Source organism: Porites lutea, chromosome 6 (assembly GCF_958299795.1).
Source record: "Porites lutea chromosome 6, jaPorLute2.1, whole genome shotgun sequence".
In the NCBI taxonomy this organism is placed as follows: Eukaryota; Metazoa; Cnidaria; class Anthozoa; order Scleractinia; family Poritidae; genus Porites; species Porites lutea.
In genome coordinates, this window is record NC_133206.1 from 30,898,885 (window position 1) to 30,916,319 (window position 17,435).

General features: G+C 37.2%; 2 protein-coding genes across 2 annotated transcripts; one reads left to right on the top strand and one right to left on the bottom strand.

Moving 5' to 3' along the window:
* The first annotated feature begins 19 nt into the window (after window positions 1–19).
* Window positions 20–3,998, top strand: LOC140940767 (SUMO-conjugating enzyme UBC9-like). Its single transcript, XM_073389731.1, has 7 exons — window positions 20–117; window positions 281–344; window positions 841–860; window positions 1,102–1,174; window positions 1,589–1,698; window positions 2,036–2,115; window positions 2,722–3,998. Exons 1-7 carry the CDS (start codon window positions 34–36, stop codon window positions 2,792–2,794), a joined length of 504 nt encoding a protein of 167 aa, XP_073245832.1. The 5' UTR covers window positions 20–33; the 3' UTR covers window positions 2,795–3,998.
* Window positions 3,999–4,307: 309 nt separating this feature from the next.
* On the bottom strand, window positions 4,308–16,712 carry LOC140940766 (endoplasmic reticulum-Golgi intermediate compartment protein 2-like). Its single transcript, XM_073389730.1, has 15 exons — window positions 16,539–16,712; window positions 15,840–15,948; window positions 15,451–15,497; window positions 15,288–15,358; window positions 14,413–14,453; window positions 12,549–12,644; window positions 11,871–11,969; window positions 11,263–11,318; window positions 10,466–10,564; window positions 9,869–9,897; window positions 9,214–9,285; window positions 8,945–8,987; window positions 8,162–8,281; window positions 6,751–6,827; window positions 4,308–4,523 (listed from the first exon to the last, which is right to left on the bottom strand). Exons 1-15 carry the CDS (start codon window positions 16,654–16,656, stop codon window positions 4,356–4,358), a joined length of 1,245 nt encoding a protein of 414 aa, XP_073245831.1. The 5' UTR covers window positions 16,657–16,712; the 3' UTR covers window positions 4,308–4,355.
* Window positions 16,713–17,435: the final 723 nt, after the last annotated feature.

Below are 17,435 nucleotides of genomic sequence, written 5' to 3' on the forward strand. Positions count from 1 at the left end.
TGTACCGCAGTCCCAAGCGCGCTCACTTTCAAAATGGCGACTGCCAGAGCACACCACGTTGACCCAGTGGAAAGATTGCAAGAAGAACTCAAAGCTTGGAAGCACGATCACCCAAAGGTCGGTAAAACCAGCTTTTAGATTATTTAAACTACTCTGTGAAGTTGATCAGTGAAAGTTTTGTAAATTCTGCATTATCTGCAAGGCAACTCCTGCATGTCATTCTTGAGTTGTCACTTTCCAAAATAAGTTATAGAGTCTGTTATTACCTTCTCTTTTTTAGGATTTTATGGCAGACCCTGTCAAGAAGGACAATGGAGAAATCGACTGGCTAACGTGGCAGTGTGGTGATTATGAAGATCAATAATTATTTGTTAAATTATTTCTTGCACCTATAAGAGCTAGCTATGGGACATTCCATCTTTTAAGCAACCCTCCCCCTTCCCCCATAGATGGCGGTTTTGACAGGAGGGGTTCGGATTCCTCCGAAATTAGACTCTTTGGACATGTTTTCAAAAAGACCGGAAAAAGAGTAACTGCGAAGGTACTTCATTGTTAAAAGGGTATGTGCTGACAGAAAATTGAGGCTTTGGATTTCAGCCATATTTAGGGGGGTAGGGGTTGTGGATAAAAAAGTGGAACTGCGAATTCCCTCTGATGGTTTCTTGCCTCCCCCACACACGTCTTTGGGGGTTCATCAGGCAGGAACGCGTGACAAACCCCTAAGAACGTCTGCGGGGGAGGGTAGATGGTTTCATAATTTGCAGGGTTTGTTGTTTAAAAGCTTATATTTTTTAAATTGCTAAATTTCTAATTTTTCATAATATCTGATTTACCAAACAGCTATTCCAGGACCCAAGAAGGTATAGTAAAAATGTGTATTGTGTCTAATAATTTTCTGCAGGTTTTTGTCCCCACTTCCTGCACCCCCATGTTAAGCCAAAGCCCTAGGGATTTTCTCCTCTGATGAAGGAGAAAGAAAGTGCTCCCAGATGCTGCAATCAACTGTATGTCTTGATTTTTACATTTGGTCTTTTTTGCTGTTTTCCTTGTATTTCCTTTATTTATTAAACCTTTTTTTTCTATTTCCATTTTGCTCTTCAGACCCTCTGGGAAGGTGGTTTTTACAAGTTGCAGCTTACATTCCCTCAAGACTATCCTTTTTCACCACCTAAATGTGAGTTATGTTCAGAAATAAGAAATAATAGAAGACATTGACCAAGGCCATGCCCAGTTGCAGTGTTATGTGCTGGCAGCCTGAGGAGTGCCCCCTTACTGCCATCCCCCCATCTCTCTCTCAAAGTTTCTATTGGGAAATACTTGAATGCAAGGCTGTGCTCTAATGAAAATTGAAGGGGGCCCAAAAATACGATGAACCTGTAAAATTTAGGGTGCCCAGCATATGATTTGAATGAAAAAACTAAAGATTTTCTAGTTGCCCGAGGGCAAAAGTTAGGCGCCAGGGGCCACTGGGCTCTGCTAGAACACAGCCCTGTGAATATACTTGCTGGGGATAGATTCCTTGGTTTGTTAGTGCCTTACATGTAACATTTATAGTGGGACAGTATTGCAAAATGTTCATTTGTTTCAGGTGTATTCAATCCTGTGATACTACATCCAAATGTGTTTCCATCTGGTAAAGTATCTTTATCACTGATTGACAAAAACAAAGGATGGAAGCCTCAAATCACAACCAAGGAGGTACCAGTGGTTTCTTACACAACAAATTTTTACATTGTACAGTGTTAGATTCATAGTACAGTGAAGATTTCTTAAGCATTTCTTCATGCGCCGGTCATGAACACACCAACTGGCCATAATATTGTGATCATACTATTTTGATCTAAACCCTGGAAAAATAAAACCTAAAAGATACCAAGGTTATTAATAACATCATGGAAGGTATTTCTACTGGGAAATGGATTTGACATTTACTCAAAGAGAATAACAATATTGTAGTATTCACACTTTAGGCCGAGAGGTACATTTTGTTGTATTGAATACTCCTACATCACTAAAAGTTCTTCTCAATTTCCAGGTACTCCTCGGGATTCAGCTGCTTTTAGGTGAACCCAATTTTCAGGATCCAGCTCAAGCAGAAGCCTATGTAGTTTATAGGTTAGTTCAACTTTTTTCCTTGGTTACACTAGTCAGTCTTCTTCCCAGAAATTACTACTTTTGAAGCAGTGTTAGGCCAATGTTGCATCCATTAAGATTTGTCCTACTATTAGTGTTTTAGTTTTCTCAAAGATACAGAGAAGTAGATTGAGTCAAACAGGATATCAACTATTCCAAGTGTGGAGGGCAAAAGAAAAATAATGTTTTTCTCATTAGGGTATCTTGCCTTGCAAGGCAATAATTATTTTAATCTTCTGTTCTTTTCTTTTAATAAATAATTTGTTTGAAAGAATGTTTGGAAAAAAAGGTACAAATTGACACCAGGTTTAATATGAAAATTTCCCCTTGAAACAAGGCAAAATAGATTGTAAGGAGAATCTAACATTTTTTTAGAACACACTAGAGGTTTTACGGTGTATTTCAGGCACCCGTTCTTTTTATTGTACATTGTATAGATCTTTTGGAATTTAGAGAATACTGATAGTCCATTCATTCCATCTGATACTATCTGAGTCTGTGTTTTGTTCCATAACAAATTGGTCATTGTGTGGATCGGTTTTTACCAAGGGGATCATAATATTTACAATCAAATTATTATCGTTGCAGCCAAAATCGAATGGAATATGAAGAAAGAGTGAAAAAACAAGCAAAAGAAATGGCTCCAAATGGACTTGGATAGAACCAGCTGAATTGTAGATATACATGTAATTTACAAAAAAAAAAATATTGTGGATGAATGTCAAATTTGTAAACTGGAAGCAAAGTTAATGTATTATATGTTGTGTTGATAAAGCCAACTATAGATAGTGCTGCTGAGATAAGCAACATTGAACAGAAACATGCTACAAAATACAAACTTCATAAAATCTAGTTTATTATTTCTATTTTAGTTTTTTCTTCATCCAAGATAAGGGCTTCCTCTTTCTCAGTTATTGCATTTCTCTTGTATTTATTTTTCTTTTGATTAATACTAATGATTACATCAGTAAATTTATTACTCACTCCAGTTTTACGTGACCATGCATATTTACAAAGGGGAATACAACATGAGATGGTTGTTTCAGAATTGATATTAATGTATCAAGGCTTAGTGATTTTAGAAGAAAAGAAAACTGGAATTAATTAACAGTCTAAGGTAGAAGAAGATGGAATTTTGGCCATATATCAAAAGAATACATGTACAGGTTTTAGTGATATACAATAATATTCAGACTCATGAAATGTAGTCGTAATAAGACCTAAGTTATCCTCCTAAACCAACCCTCTGCTTACCAAACAATCTGCATTTTTGTTCAGCGATTTACTTGGTAAACGCTTCACTGACTTTTTTAGAACTATCAGAAAGTGACCATCAAAATGTTAAAATTAAAATGTTCATTAACAGTAATTTGTCAATAATAATATTATTTATCGTTATTGATCAAATAAAAAGTTTCCTTTGATTCAGATGTTGTTTATTAGATCTTGTATCTAGCTATACTAGCTATATCCTTGCCCTGTCCCCACATGTCGTAGCCAGGGGAAATGCCTGGCCCCCAGCCTTTAATTACATCCCTGTATAAATTTCACTGAATAGCATTGACTTTGAAGGCCTTGGAAGATACAATACAGGGAAAAGACAACTTACAACCCATCCTACCACAAAGATAGGCCATAAAAGTCTCTGCCACCTAGGACATGAAGTCTTCCATCTTAGGAGACTGGGGGTGGGGGGGGGGGGGGTGGAGGGGGTTGAGAGGCAACTAATCAGGATAAAATATTTGACAGGTAAAATCATAACAGACAGAAAATACAAGAATGGGAGTGCCCCTCAGAACTAACCTCGCATTAGTGAAAACATTGAGGGAAATAAAATGAACTTGAACTTAACGTTTTACATTGGCCACTGTTAGGAGTATCAGGCAAGTTTCATTGTATTAAAAACATAAACTTTTTAAAAGGCCCAGTGTTTATCACAGAGTGACAACACTGAAACATTAGTGAACTGGGCGTATGAGAGTAGCAGTAGTATTTTCAACATAATTGGTACAGAAGCCTGTAGGTAATAATTTTTTTTCTTAAAAATTTGCATCTACCTTTTAAAGAAGGATTTGGAAGTGACAATAAAAACTCAGGTTTTGAATGGTAGAATGCCCACTGTTAGCTACCTACAGCTATACTACTCACAGAATAAATAATTGAGCTCTACTCTATAGGGAATTCAATAAGCAGTTTATGCACTTCTTTACACCAAAAAGGTTTCATGTGATTACTGATGACTGATCGTGAAGGGTAACACCTGCTGGTGGAACAAGGGTAACGTTAGGATCTGAAAAACCAACAACAGGTGATGTGGGTTCTTTGCTCTCATCAGTCATCTGAGGTTGGCCATTAGGCTGGTTAACTGGTGTTTCCATAGATATCTGAGGCTGAAAATCAATGAGCAACAATTAGAGAAGTAGAATACTGTACAGTACCGCAAATGATCCCCAACCGCAAATGATCCTGAGACCGCAAATGATCCCCAAAATGGACCGCAAATGATCCTCGACCGCAAGTGATCCCTAAAGTCGACCGCAAATGATCCTGTGAAAACTTGAGGAATGGAATGGATTTTATGGGACTGATTACAAAAAAGGACTGATTATAAAAAAGAATCCTTTTTCTCTCGCCTTTTAAAGAAAAAGGGAAGGAGGACGCTACATCTCAGGTCAATTTATACAAGGTGAAAAAAAAATTGAATAAATCTGAAAAGTATGGTATTAACCGTGTACTTCTTGCTTTGTCGATTGTTTCAATTTTTTTTAAGAATGTTTCGTCTTTTGAAAAATTTAAGACAGGTAGGACGTTAGGCCGAAAAAACTCTATTATTTTAACGCCTAGAAGCTCAACTTTTCTACTGAGGAATACAAAGCCGGGCACCCTCTACATAACAAGAGCTTTAGTGACATTCTGATCTTTTTGAAAGCGTGAAATTAATCAGCCAGAATATTTAAATTTTGATTTTTACGTGATAAACAGCAAGACATTTGTTCGTAACTTAGGTGCCCATTACGAAACAAGACATGATTTAACATAAACACAAGACAAAATGCCTCCGAAAGTCGATGTCCACAGGTTTCGGTTTATTTCGAAATAGCAACTTTCTTACAGCTCATGAACGTGTTTTGGATAGTTATATTGGCGCTTTTATGTATATTCATTTGTTGTGCCTTTGCTGAAGGCAGTTACCAGGAATCTAAACCTGGTAATGACAAACACAAAGCCAGGTGAGCGGTAGTTATCGCGTGACAAAACATCGTAGCAAACCGTCACATTCACGGACTAAAAGAAAATCGCTTATGATTATTCGGATCCAGGAGGCACTTTGGAGAAAATTAAACAACCTAAAACCCTCATTTAGCGGCAATGAAGAGCTGACTGCATTTCAAAAGAGGTCAAAGGAATGCTCTTGCATCAAAGGGCAAATCATAACGACCAGAAACAACAATAATCGCAGAAAATGCATGTCATGACCTCTCAGTATGAAATAAGCGGCAAAAATCACAATTGCTTTGAATGATTTTTTCCATTTAGTTTTTAGTCATATATTTATTTGAGAAGCAAAATTTAGCTTTTAATCTGACTTACTGTAATAATAATAAAATCGACACGATGGTCCGATAACTTGAGTCCAAGTCATTCCTATTTTTCTTTCGGGATCATTTGCGGTCGACTTTGGGGATCACTTGCGATCGAGGATCATTTGCGGTCCATTTTGGGGATCATTTGTGGTCTCGGGATCATTTGCGGTTGGGGATCATTTGCGGTACTGTACAATACTGTATTGCTGTTCACCTGATGAAGGGTAGAAAGGGGTGAGACTGACCCACACCCCCTCTCTTGGGGGTACTTTATAAATTTTAGGGTGGGGTGTGCCAACTATGTTAAGCAGCATTTGTCAACCCTATTCTACACTAGGTGCAGGGGCGGATCAAGGAATTTTTTTAGGAGGGGGTGCACTCGTCTCTTGCTCTACTTCAACACCAATAAACCACATAGTTTTTTTTTTTGGCAGAATACCAGTTGTATTAGAAAACCGCAGGTCATCTCAGGGGGGTGGGGGGTGTGCACCCCTTGCACCCTCCCCCTAGATCCGCCCCTGAGGTGTGAGAAAGAGTTAGACCTGAATTTGTCAAACCACTCATCTTGATCCAAAGAGCTAAAGGGAAACAACTTTTCATGGGCACTGTCGGAGACGAAAGCTGAAGAAAGGCTACAGTGGCATATTCTTCTTAATGAACAAATATGAGGATTAAGCCATACCCTTCACGGCAGCACAGATCTACATAGCTCATAATCATTATAATAGCCCCGATACCCCCTTAATCCCCCTTCCTTTTCGTTCAAACCATATTAAAAGAGTGCATAATGCGCTACACAATAAATTAAGTGTCTCTTTTTTCTGTACAAAACAGTTAGTATTAGTAGCTTGTTGGTAAGAAATGGATGGGTAGTCTGACCAACGTCAATTTAATGAAACTTATTATTTTAGGGTCCACAAAGTTTTACCAATGGACCCCAAGACCACTTCACTAATACAGCCCAAAAATATTACAGCCGAAAGCAAATATTATTATTCTTTATTACAGTGTATTTGTAACTTATTAAGCTCACCTTTTCTTCCTTCTTGTTGAATTTCACCTGACAAGTTATCAGGTCAAACAAGAAACCAATGAATGAGTGCATCATCCCTACAACAAACAAAAACAACAAGAACTTTTTATAACGATGAACTGTGCGAGTAGTTTCCATGAGACTTTATGTATATATTTGTTTGTTTACTTAGGTTCAACAGTTTTTTGCAGGGTCACCACAACAGTGCATGGCACCCCTATGTAAGCCCTTAACAGTACCTCCCCCCATGAGAGATGCGTAGGTTCTTTAATGTCCCACAGGATTTACATGTGCAAGGGTTGTGAGATGGGGCATATGGTTTATCGTCCTTATCTGAGAAGAATAGAAAGTCTAGCCATTTGTAGATGAATTTACAAAGGAAGCAGTTTCTCCTCAGTCCTCAGTTATTTAAAGACCCTGAGTGTTGCATTGGTCCGGCTGAGGTTTGAACCAATGGCATCCCACTCGGTTGGCCAGCGCTTATTGAACTAACCGGGCCGCAGTTAAAATAAGGAGGAAAACAAAAAAAAATTGTTGTAGAAAATTAAACAAACCAACTATAAATCCCAACTGGCCGAGGGAATTAAAAACAAGTTGACCTTAGTTTACAAGCATGACCAAGGACTCAAAATGAACTCAAGATTACAAAACCAGCGTCAGCCAGTAATAGAGCCTTAACCATTGCTTGTTCACAACTAGTTTGGAATTTTTTTTTTCTGAGCTTTAGAGACTCTTAGCAGTAAGAGGATGACTTATAAAGTCGAACCTCCACTAAAGGCCATTTTTTTGGCATACAGTCCATACATTCACTCTATTGACTTGTTTCAACCTCTCTTCAATGGTCACTTTCTTCTGTCCCCAAGGTGGCTGTTGCACAGGGGTTCAACTGTATGTATTTTAAGAATAATTGCATTGGGCATGCAACACAACTCATTATAATATTATTGAAGGAGTGTGTCCAAAAATAACCCGAGTGTCTTCAAATAAACAGGGCTCAAAAAAGGCCATGTTCAGTATTCTAACAGACCAGACCAGATTTTCTTGCTGGGAAAGTAGCTCTGAAAGGTCACTTGCTCAATAGGCAAAGGTCCAGGAGAGTCGTGTTCTACCTAAATCAATAATAATTTATGACTGCACAAGCAAACAATAGCCCTGTGCCAGCAAAATGTGAGAGCTGCTTGCCCAAAGGACAGCCTGGAATGAAATCACCTTAATGAGCTCTCATAATCTGCTTGATTCTCCCCCCCCCCCCCCCCCCCCCAAAAAAAAAAAAAAAGAAAAAACTGCCTCAAATTTGCTCAATAAAATAATTATTGTTTAAAAAACGAAAAAATTCAATATTACATCAGGAGGTACAACGGGTGTTATTTCACACACTACGTGTACCCCTTCAAATTATTACTATTATTACCTGAAGTAGCAAAGATTCCCCCAACTATGCCACACAGACGAACCAGGAAACCCCAGAATGATCGTCGACGATTTTCAACCCGTACCATGATAGATGACAAGTCATACTTGAAGAAAATTCCTAAAAATCAAAAAACAAAATGAAAGAAAAATAATTTTTGAAATGGATTCTTTTCAAAAGTGAGTACAAGCAACTAGATGTATCGGTGGGTGTACCACTACGATTTAAAAAGATGGCACTTATAGCAGGGGTGCAGATGTTACAAACCATTACTGTGCTTTTCAAAAACGCAAACTCTGAAGTTTAAAAGTTGCCTTCACAATTGCGTTTTTCACTGCCATCAATCATAATTATGAGCACAAGCAATGAACTTTGAAACACAGAAACACACAAAACGGATCCAAATTTACCAATCACAAATCACAAAGAAATTTACCTTGTAAACCAGTTGAAGTAAACTACTCTTTGCTAAGAGGTCCACTAAGATGATTGACAACAGCAAAAAATGCAAACGTCAGTTACCTTTTGAACTTCAGAATTCGTGTGTTTTCGAAAAGTGCATAAAGACATATTTCTTTGTTGCCTGAAAATACACAATGGCCACAAAGAGTAAATTCCATTTGACTGTATTCTAGAATACAGCCAATGAACCAAAACTCACTACATATCTGCACCTTGCTGTTATATTAATGCAGGTAACATCTTTAAACTACACTGTAGTTAGTCTTTAAGTGAGGCATAAGGACATTAAGTTAAGAAATTTTGAAAAATTAATTTTCCTACCAGAAATACCATGGCTCCCAGCATTGTGATTTATTTCTCGGATCTGGCAAAGAAAATGACAAAATCTTACAATTATGAAAATGAATAAATGCAAAGACAAGGTTACAATCAAATAACTTGGTAAATCTGCCAAATAATCATTCAACTGTAACTCTAGATGTAAGGAGGTTAACCCAGGCTACTAGTCAACACATTTTTGTTTTCCTTGGTTAAAATGTTAATTTTCATTATCATTACAATGAATACCAAGGTGATCCTTTCTGACTTACTCTTTGTGTGACTGAATATTGGTTAGTCTTGGTTTCATGGCCACTCAGTGCTTTGACAGTGGTTGGTACAATCTGAAATTGACAAGACAACAACATGTTATTGCAATGGTCATAATAAGAGATATACATCTCACAAAAACTGGCTGGAAGCCTTTGGAACTTTGACAGAGTAGGCTAACTTTAAAGTTGATCACAAGGGTTTCTGCAGTTTAGGACTTATTCCCTCAAACAAACTACACGGTGACAAGTTACAGCAACATCATGTGGTGGTAAAACAGCACAGCGACAAATTGACTCGTATGTTAATTGTCTCCCCAACAGAATTTTGTTGCCGTGACAAGTCACACACAATCAAATCAACAAAATTATGTTGCAGAGACAATGATTTTTGCAAAAATTCTTTAATACACACAAAGCAACGTGTTCCAGGCTAGTGTGTTCCAAACTTCAAGGCTGGCTCAACCCTCTGGCTAAGGATACAATAACATGTAAGCTAGAGAACAGTCGTGAACAAAATATGGCTTGGTCCTGCAGTTTGAGGTCTGCATTGTTTAAAGGGCTGGGTAAGATAAAAAATGTCAGATATTACACCTGGGATACAGAAGACAGAGATACAAGAAAAAATAATGGTAAGAAAGGGTAAACTCAAACTCACCTGAATGTAGTATTGATACATTTGTAAGTCTGAAATAAAAGAAGACAGAGCGCATTACAATACAGTTGTACGAGATAAAACTTTTGAAAACAGCAGCACTTTGGAAACTAAAGAGAAGTTCTTCATGATCTTTGGGTTCTCACCTTGCTTCCAGTAACTTACATACACTGTAAGTTCCAGAAGCAAATTTACTTAGTGATCAGGGTTAGAGATCTACATTGCATCTGACAGATATATTTCATCTGCAAGCAGAATTCAAGCGTTCAAAAGCTGCTGGATATATTAATTTCTCTGATACCTTTCTTTAGAAATACTGAACCTTAGTAATTTTGTATTTTGTAAATTAATATTCATGGCACACAACACCCCAAAAAATTAAAATCAAGTAAAAGGCTTTAAGTGCACTCCTTTTATGTTGCATGGTCAGAATATTTTGCAGTTAATTTTTCATTTCAGTTTTTTTGTGTTTCCTTTGTTTCAAATTCATTAGCATGCATTACCATACCCCAAACAATGGAAAAAAAATTAACCGAGATAAAAATTAACTACAAGATATACATGTATGTCCCAAGACACTATCAAAAACATTTGTCTTACGTTTATCTGTAACAACAATATCTCCATCAAGAGGATTAATATAGCCAGGTGCCCAGGGACCAAAGGACAAGACATCAATCCTGTGGGAATAGTTAAATCCTGTGGAAGACAGAGAAGTTAACCCTTCAAGCCCCAATATCCAGAAGCAAATTCTCCAAACCGGTCACATACATTTCTTTAAAAAATAAGTTGAGAGAATTTGATAAAAGATCAAAGCATTTTCTCTTTGGTGATCATTTAATTAATTCTCATAACCTAATCTCTTAACAATGTATGGATAGGGTTAGGAGAATATTGACATTGGACACCATTGGGACTTAAAGGGTTAAAACAAGAGATCTGAGAGGTAAAACTAGTAGTAACCAAAGGTTACAGAGTGCAGACGACATTGATCAAAGGTTAAAACTTTTTGGCTCCAATACTGTGCTTTGTATAAGATTCATCTCATAGATGGTCAAAACATGCTTGATTAGTAAGAGATGCATGTAGAAGGTCCAAATGCACATGACATCAGATTGTATTCTGTGCATTCTATTCATTCTAATGGAATTCTATACTAAGCTGGCCATGTAATTATGTGCTGTGCATGTAACAGCAACCTAAGGATTATGATTATTGTGCGCTTCTTTTGTCACCCACAATAAAATAAAGTAATTTTATTATTTGAGAACAGCCTATGTGGGGAACCAAAAATATTGTTTCCATACTCTGAATTTACTTTCATACCCACATTTTAGAAAACTCACTGCAAGAAAAATCTACCTGGTAAATTGTTAATACAAATGTAGAACACTCACTTTCTGGATCTACAAAGGCACTCAAATGAGCATGTCCTCGAGGGTGATAAATTGATCTGAGCAATGAGAAACAAACAAACAAAAATCCTGAGAGATTATACGCTATAACATCATCAATGAATCTTTCTAGTCTCTCTACCATTTTGTCAAAATCAATTTCCAAAAACATAACAATTAAGTGGGTGAGCCAGAAAACTATCTTATTAGTATTCCACAAAATTGTTTCATTAAAGAGACATTGTTCCTAATACAGTCAACTTCTTTTATAGTGGACACTGTAGGGACCTGGAATTTGTGTCCTCTTTAGTGAGAGTCCATAATTGCGTTATAGTGGGGTGTCCATTAAAGTGGGGTATCTGCAAGGCGAGAGGTGACTGTATTGATTCTTAATAAAATTTTTAGTAACTCTTTTTGGAATTCTACATCTACAAAATTATTGGAAATTTCTTAGCCTTAATTTTGGATCCTCCTTTGAAAGAGTAATATAAAAGTCAACTACAATGAATCTATATTACATATCCTTAGCCTTGATTTTGGATCCTCCTTTGAAAGAGTAATATAAAAGTCAACTACAATGAATCTATATTACATATCCTGACTGTTCTTACTTTCCCGCAGTGATGTGGAAATTGCCAGCCACTTTGTTGACCTCAAAGGAACCATGGACTCGACAAGCATCAAAGGGTTTGTTTTGATCCTCACCAGTCCTGCAAAAGGAACCAAAGGAAATCAGTTAATTGACACAGGGAGAGAAGGATGGATGCACTTTATTAACCCTTTCACTGCCAGAGTGTTTGATAGAGTTTTGTAAGGTGACTCTAACTTTTGAGTCTGTGGATGAAATCCTATGGTGTGACCATTCAAATGAAAGCTCTCTGCCTGTACTTTCACAAGATGCTATTTGTTTGTTAAAATTTAAGAAAATGAAATTTAGAAATTTGCTTGAAATTTGCCTTTGGCCACATTTGGCAGTGAAAGGGTTAACAACAGGGTTACATAGAGTTAAATGAAAGCAATCATTAGATGCTCTTTAGTTGCTCTTTTGTGGGCAATGAAGAAGATCTAGGTGGTGAAAAATATAAGAGAGTCTGCTGTTTGTGAGTGAAATATCAAAGAGCTACCCAATCATGGGATTTCAGACAAAGAACCAGAATTCTGAGCAAAAGGTACTGCTAAACTCTAGTCCTCACTTCCCAAATACAGGACACAGAATACTTTTTTGGAACATTTTAAGGCAGACTATTGCAAGATGATAGACAAGTAAATATTAGGATCATTTCTCTCACCTTTGAGGCATGTAGGTGGGTAAATTACTCTTAAACTGTTCAAGGATTTTTACAGCTCTGACTCCTTCCATAAAAGCATGCATCCCTCTAAACATCCTGCAATATTGCAACAACAACATTCAAACTTACTTTGACACAGAGAACAAAAACACTGAAACTTTTGAAAAGTAGAACGTTAGTATTAGTGGATGAATATCGTATGTTTGTCATCAAAACCTGGGATCAATTTAATAAAACTTTTACAAGTGTAATTTACATGTTTGTACAATAATTATGTAAAAATAATGTTCTCAGACTCTAAAACAATGGTTACACTTGTAATTTACACTTGTAAAAGTTTTATTAAATTGACCCCTGGATGGCATCAATCATGGGAACCCAATCCCCTACCTCTCATGTTTTGAGTTACAAACCCAGTGGAGGGAGGGGGGAGGGGGGGAGTAATACCTTACAAGAGGCTAATGGGGATGTGCCACTGGATGAGGTTGCATTTTCATGACTGGAGTGTCTATAATAGGGTCGCATTTTCAATAGAGTTACTAGAACGGGGGTCACAAATTTTCAGATTTTGGGGGTAAGTAGGGATTCAAAATGGGAAGATTCTAGGTTAAAAAAATCAGAAAGTTGTTGTTTATTAAATTTCACAATAAGCTCGCATTGACTGCATTACATTCCACACTTTAAACCACATTGATAAGGTAGATACATCAATAGAAAGTGACTAAGTTATATTCGCGAAAATGACATTTTCCAAAAAGTGACTACAATGGGGTCTATAATTGGCCAAAAAAATTACTAGACTATAATGGGGTAGATATCATTAACCCAAGTAGCCCCCCCCCCCCCACCACCCGCCCCCCGGGCTTACAAAGGTTGGTCTGATCCAGGTTGTGTGGATGCCTTTTGTCTTCCCCAATTATGACATTTTTACTATTATTTAAACAAGGGGTGTGAGGAATAAGGCTCTAACTGACTCAGTCTTGATTTTATGTCTCAGCATTGTTTTGTTTGCAGACAAAAAAATAAAAAGGAGAATGAAAGGAGACTCTTGCACAGACGAGAATCCACGCTGGTTTCCACCGTTTTACGGGCATTGGTCAGATTCAACCCAGGGCTCTTTCCTTACAAAATGGGAGGGACTTGGTGACAAGGTTGCCACCAATCTGAGGAGAATGGAACTGGCCAATATCCTGTCTGAATGAATCCAAAAATCTTCCAGGGGGAGTACGCCCCTTGAACCCCCCCTCTCACCCCCCACAAGAAGCTTGCAAGAAATACGTCAGCATTTATTCTACACCTATTGCAGCATATCAGACCTCGTACACTTGAGGGCTTTTCTTCACACAACCCTTGAATTATGTGTATTTGAGGCAATTGTGGGAAGGAAGTGTTACATTTTGTAATGCAGTCTAACAATGTGGTACTGAATAAACAGGGCTACTGATAATACATGTTGCATTATTATTATGTGATGACAGGTTTTTGCATAATAGTGATGTTGTGGTTTAAATTTTTCCTTGGTTTTAAATTTTTCAAACCAGTTTAATTTTTGTTTTTCTTTGTCTCTGATTATGGTAATTGATTTTAGACAAAGGAAAGTAAAAATTAAACTGGTTTGAAAACTTTTAAACCAAGGAAAAATTTGAACCACAACAGTGATCTCAAATGACATCCAGCTGAATAACCCTTAACAAACATAAAATTACTTCACCCCTAATGAGATATGCATCATTTAAATGAAATGACAAACAAAATAGCAGGCTAGTTTTTTTGTGAAAAGGGAGAAATTTGAATCCTTGCCTGGCCTTGTAATAATATCCTATTTGTAATATCACTATATTAAGCAAGGGAAATATGTACTTACTTAAGCCAAGTTTCCTGCTCTGGTGTTAACTCAAAATGACTCTGTTATCAAACAAATTGGTGGTTAAAGTTTGATCAACAGAACTGGCCATAGATAAACTCAATAATAAGGACAAATAAAAAAACTAAAATTAATGCCAGAATGTGTAATTAATGTACTGCTTAAAGCATGAAACTCCACACTACAACTTAATTTTCATCCTTTGAATGTGTAATTAATGTGTATGTTGTAGTAAATGTTTTTTATCTCAGGTAATTTTTGTTTTTCTGTTGTTTTGGGGTATGGTAATGAAGTTTAAAAAAAAGAAAAATAAAAATTACCTGAGATAAAAAATTAACTACAACATGTAATGGAACTAACCTTGAGCAAAATAAATGTACATCATGTGGAAACATTATTATTAATCAAAAACCTTACATGGATATTATTTTTATAGCAATCCATTATTTCAGCATGCATCTTGGGGTGTGGAAAAAAATAGATGAAACACTCCTTCCTGCGATGTGCATAATAATGTGACTAAATGATTGTAATTTAAGCAAGGTAAACTTCCAACCAAATTGAGGGCTGGCTGTGGGTTTTACTCATCTGTGGTCATTTGTGCAGCCAACCTGTGGGGTGCTCTCTAGTTGGCTATGGTACATGTGCCAGATGCTGTAGCTTTGCATTTTCGTGATCGCTGTGGATCAGTGTCTTTGTGTATAAATTATAAAGTCTTTGTATAATTACCATGGCTAGGGTAATGTACGAGGCACAAGTGGTGATATTTACATTGCAAAAGGAAGGGAACTAGGTTTGCGTGTGATCAAGTACACCATGAGAGTAATTTTTAAGCAAGGTGCAACTACTAAATCAAAAGAGTTGCAAACACTTACTGGTTCTAATTTTAATTTGTCTCCCAACTCTAATGTGCTACCAGATAAGTCTAGAACATCAGCACCAATATCTAAAAGATAAAAAGCCTACATGTAACTTCACATAATATTATTGATAAACAGTGTATTTGAAAGTACAATAACAATAAGACAGGTCACTTACTTTCACATAGCATTGCTACAGTAAGATCAACATTTATTTGAAGTTTACTGTTGACAAAATGAGCAAAGATGTACATGTATTAATATCAAAATAAAAAACACTTTACATGTATCATAAAATTGAAAAATAAAAATAGCTAAGCCAGAGAAGAATTCTACCACAATTTAGATGCAGTGTTCCAAGAAACAATAGATCTTATTCCTTGTTTGAAGGTAAAAGTTCTTTTGAGTTTTTCAGAAACAGTCAAGGTTGAAATGAATGAAAACCTAAAAATTTGAGACTGTAAGAGAATCTTAGCAGAAAAGATCTGAAAACTTGTGCACTAACGTTTTTTGTATCAGACAACAATTTTTCACAAAAAAAAGCATTTAAAGGAAAGTATTACCCACCTATTTGCATCTGTGTCCACTTCATAATCATACTTGGTTTCCACAGCTCTGTAGTACCAGAACTCAGAAACCACAAGAATACCAAGAAATAAAAAGGTAAGGATGGAAACTGCAAAAATAAGAATCAAAAAATAATTAAGGAAGTAGGTAATGTGATTCTTATAACAATTTATTTACCTCTTCAATGTCTTCGAACAGCTGAAAAAGAAGCTGAAAACATTTCTAGTCAATTCTGTTTTCAAGCCAACTACTGTCAACTCTTGCCTTGTCACACATGTCTATTAAAAAACCCATAGCTAGAATGGCGATCAGTGGGATGTCAAACCAATCAGAACAGAACTATGTAAGATGTATTGCATATGGACCAATCATAAAGAAATCCAGATTCTGGCTTTTTTTACATGTGATCTGGTAAATAAGTGTAGCCTGATGTTATACATGTAGCTACTGATATTTTTAATCTTGAGAAGGTCACCTTCATGGACATATTCATGAGGACGTCATGGATGAATGCTAGAAACTTTACGCTGTGACCTGCATGTACATGTTATTGTATATCGTAGTTGAGTATGTGACCAGGAAGTAGCGGCCGGTGAAGGAAGGAATAAAATTCAATAATTTAGCTTCTTTATACATTTTTTTAGGAATTCTCAGACTCAGAGACTGAGAGCCTTATCTACAGTTGTTTAAAGAACTTACCAGAACCACCGCTAGCTGTAGTTTGTTGATAATTTTCTGGTACTTTAGGGAAAGCATCCAATTCTTTTAAAACTTTGAGTGTTTGTTTTCGGTTCCTAACGGCTCCAAGTCTACGCATTTTGACCCTGATGGCTTTACTAGCCGATTATATTAATTTTCAGCTCACTAAGGACGCACTAAGTCCTAAAACGTAAAGAGAAACAGCGTCAACTTCTCGTACAATCACCAGACGCCATGTTGAAAATCCACGTTTTTGATCATGCGCAAAACGTAAGTGACCATGATGCACTGCCGCAATCTTGGAAAGAGAGAAATGGTTCTGGACTCAAAGGTCTAGGGATAGCGGAGCGGGAGGCTGGGATGGCTTGAGCTTCCCCACAATTACCAAAAATAAAGTAAAGAGTACCTTCTAAGAAGAGAGTCTCCTCGGATTCCCCACTTCAATGGACTAGTCAGCACTCCAACTTGGAAAAGATAACGATGGAGTGGCTGAGGTCAGGTCGAGTCCGCGAGCCTCCCACACCACCCAGACGGTCTTAGGTTCCTTTCCCAAATGAGAAAAAACACAAGGTCTCTGTAAAACGGACACTTAGAGTTGGTCCTTGCCTTTCTTTATTTCCTTTATTTGATTCTCTGTAAGACGGACATCTCTCTAAGACGGACACTTAGGGACCGGTCATTATTTATCGCCTTGGGGGGGGGGGGGGGGGGGGGAGGGGGGGCGGCGGATTTTTGGGGGGGGGGATAACTTGATTTTTAGGAGAAAAAAGGGGGCATCAGTCGTAACTGAGAACCCATAAAGGAGGAACACTGAAAACGTTGGAAGGATTCAGAGGGGGGACCACTCAAATTTGCTTGGAAAATGAAGATATGGAGGGGATCGTGAAAGTCATCAAA

Coding starts and splice junctions, on each gene's coding strand:
- LOC140940767 (XM_073389731.1), top strand. CDS start 34: ATGGCGACTGCCAGAGCACACCACGTTGACCCAGTGGAAAGATTGCAA. Junction 861..1,101: donor CTATTCCAGGACCCAAGAAG/GTATAGTAAAAA, acceptor TTTGCTCTTCAG/ACCCTCTGGGAAGGTGGTTT. Junction 2,116..2,721: donor GAAGCCTATGTAGTTTATAG/GTTAGTTCAACT, acceptor TTATCGTTGCAG/CCAAAATCGAATGGAATATG.
- LOC140940766 (XM_073389730.1), bottom strand. CDS start 16,656: ATGCGTAGACTTGGAGCCGTTAGGAACCGAAAACAAACACTCAAAGTT. Junction 15,498..15,839: donor GTGGACACAGATGCAAATAG/GTGGGTAATACT, acceptor TTTTGTCAACAG/TAAACTTCAAATAAATGTTG. Junction 8,282..8,944: donor TGGGAGCCATGGTATTTCTG/GTAGGAAAATTA, acceptor TTTGATTTTTAG/GAATTTTCTTCAAGTATGAC.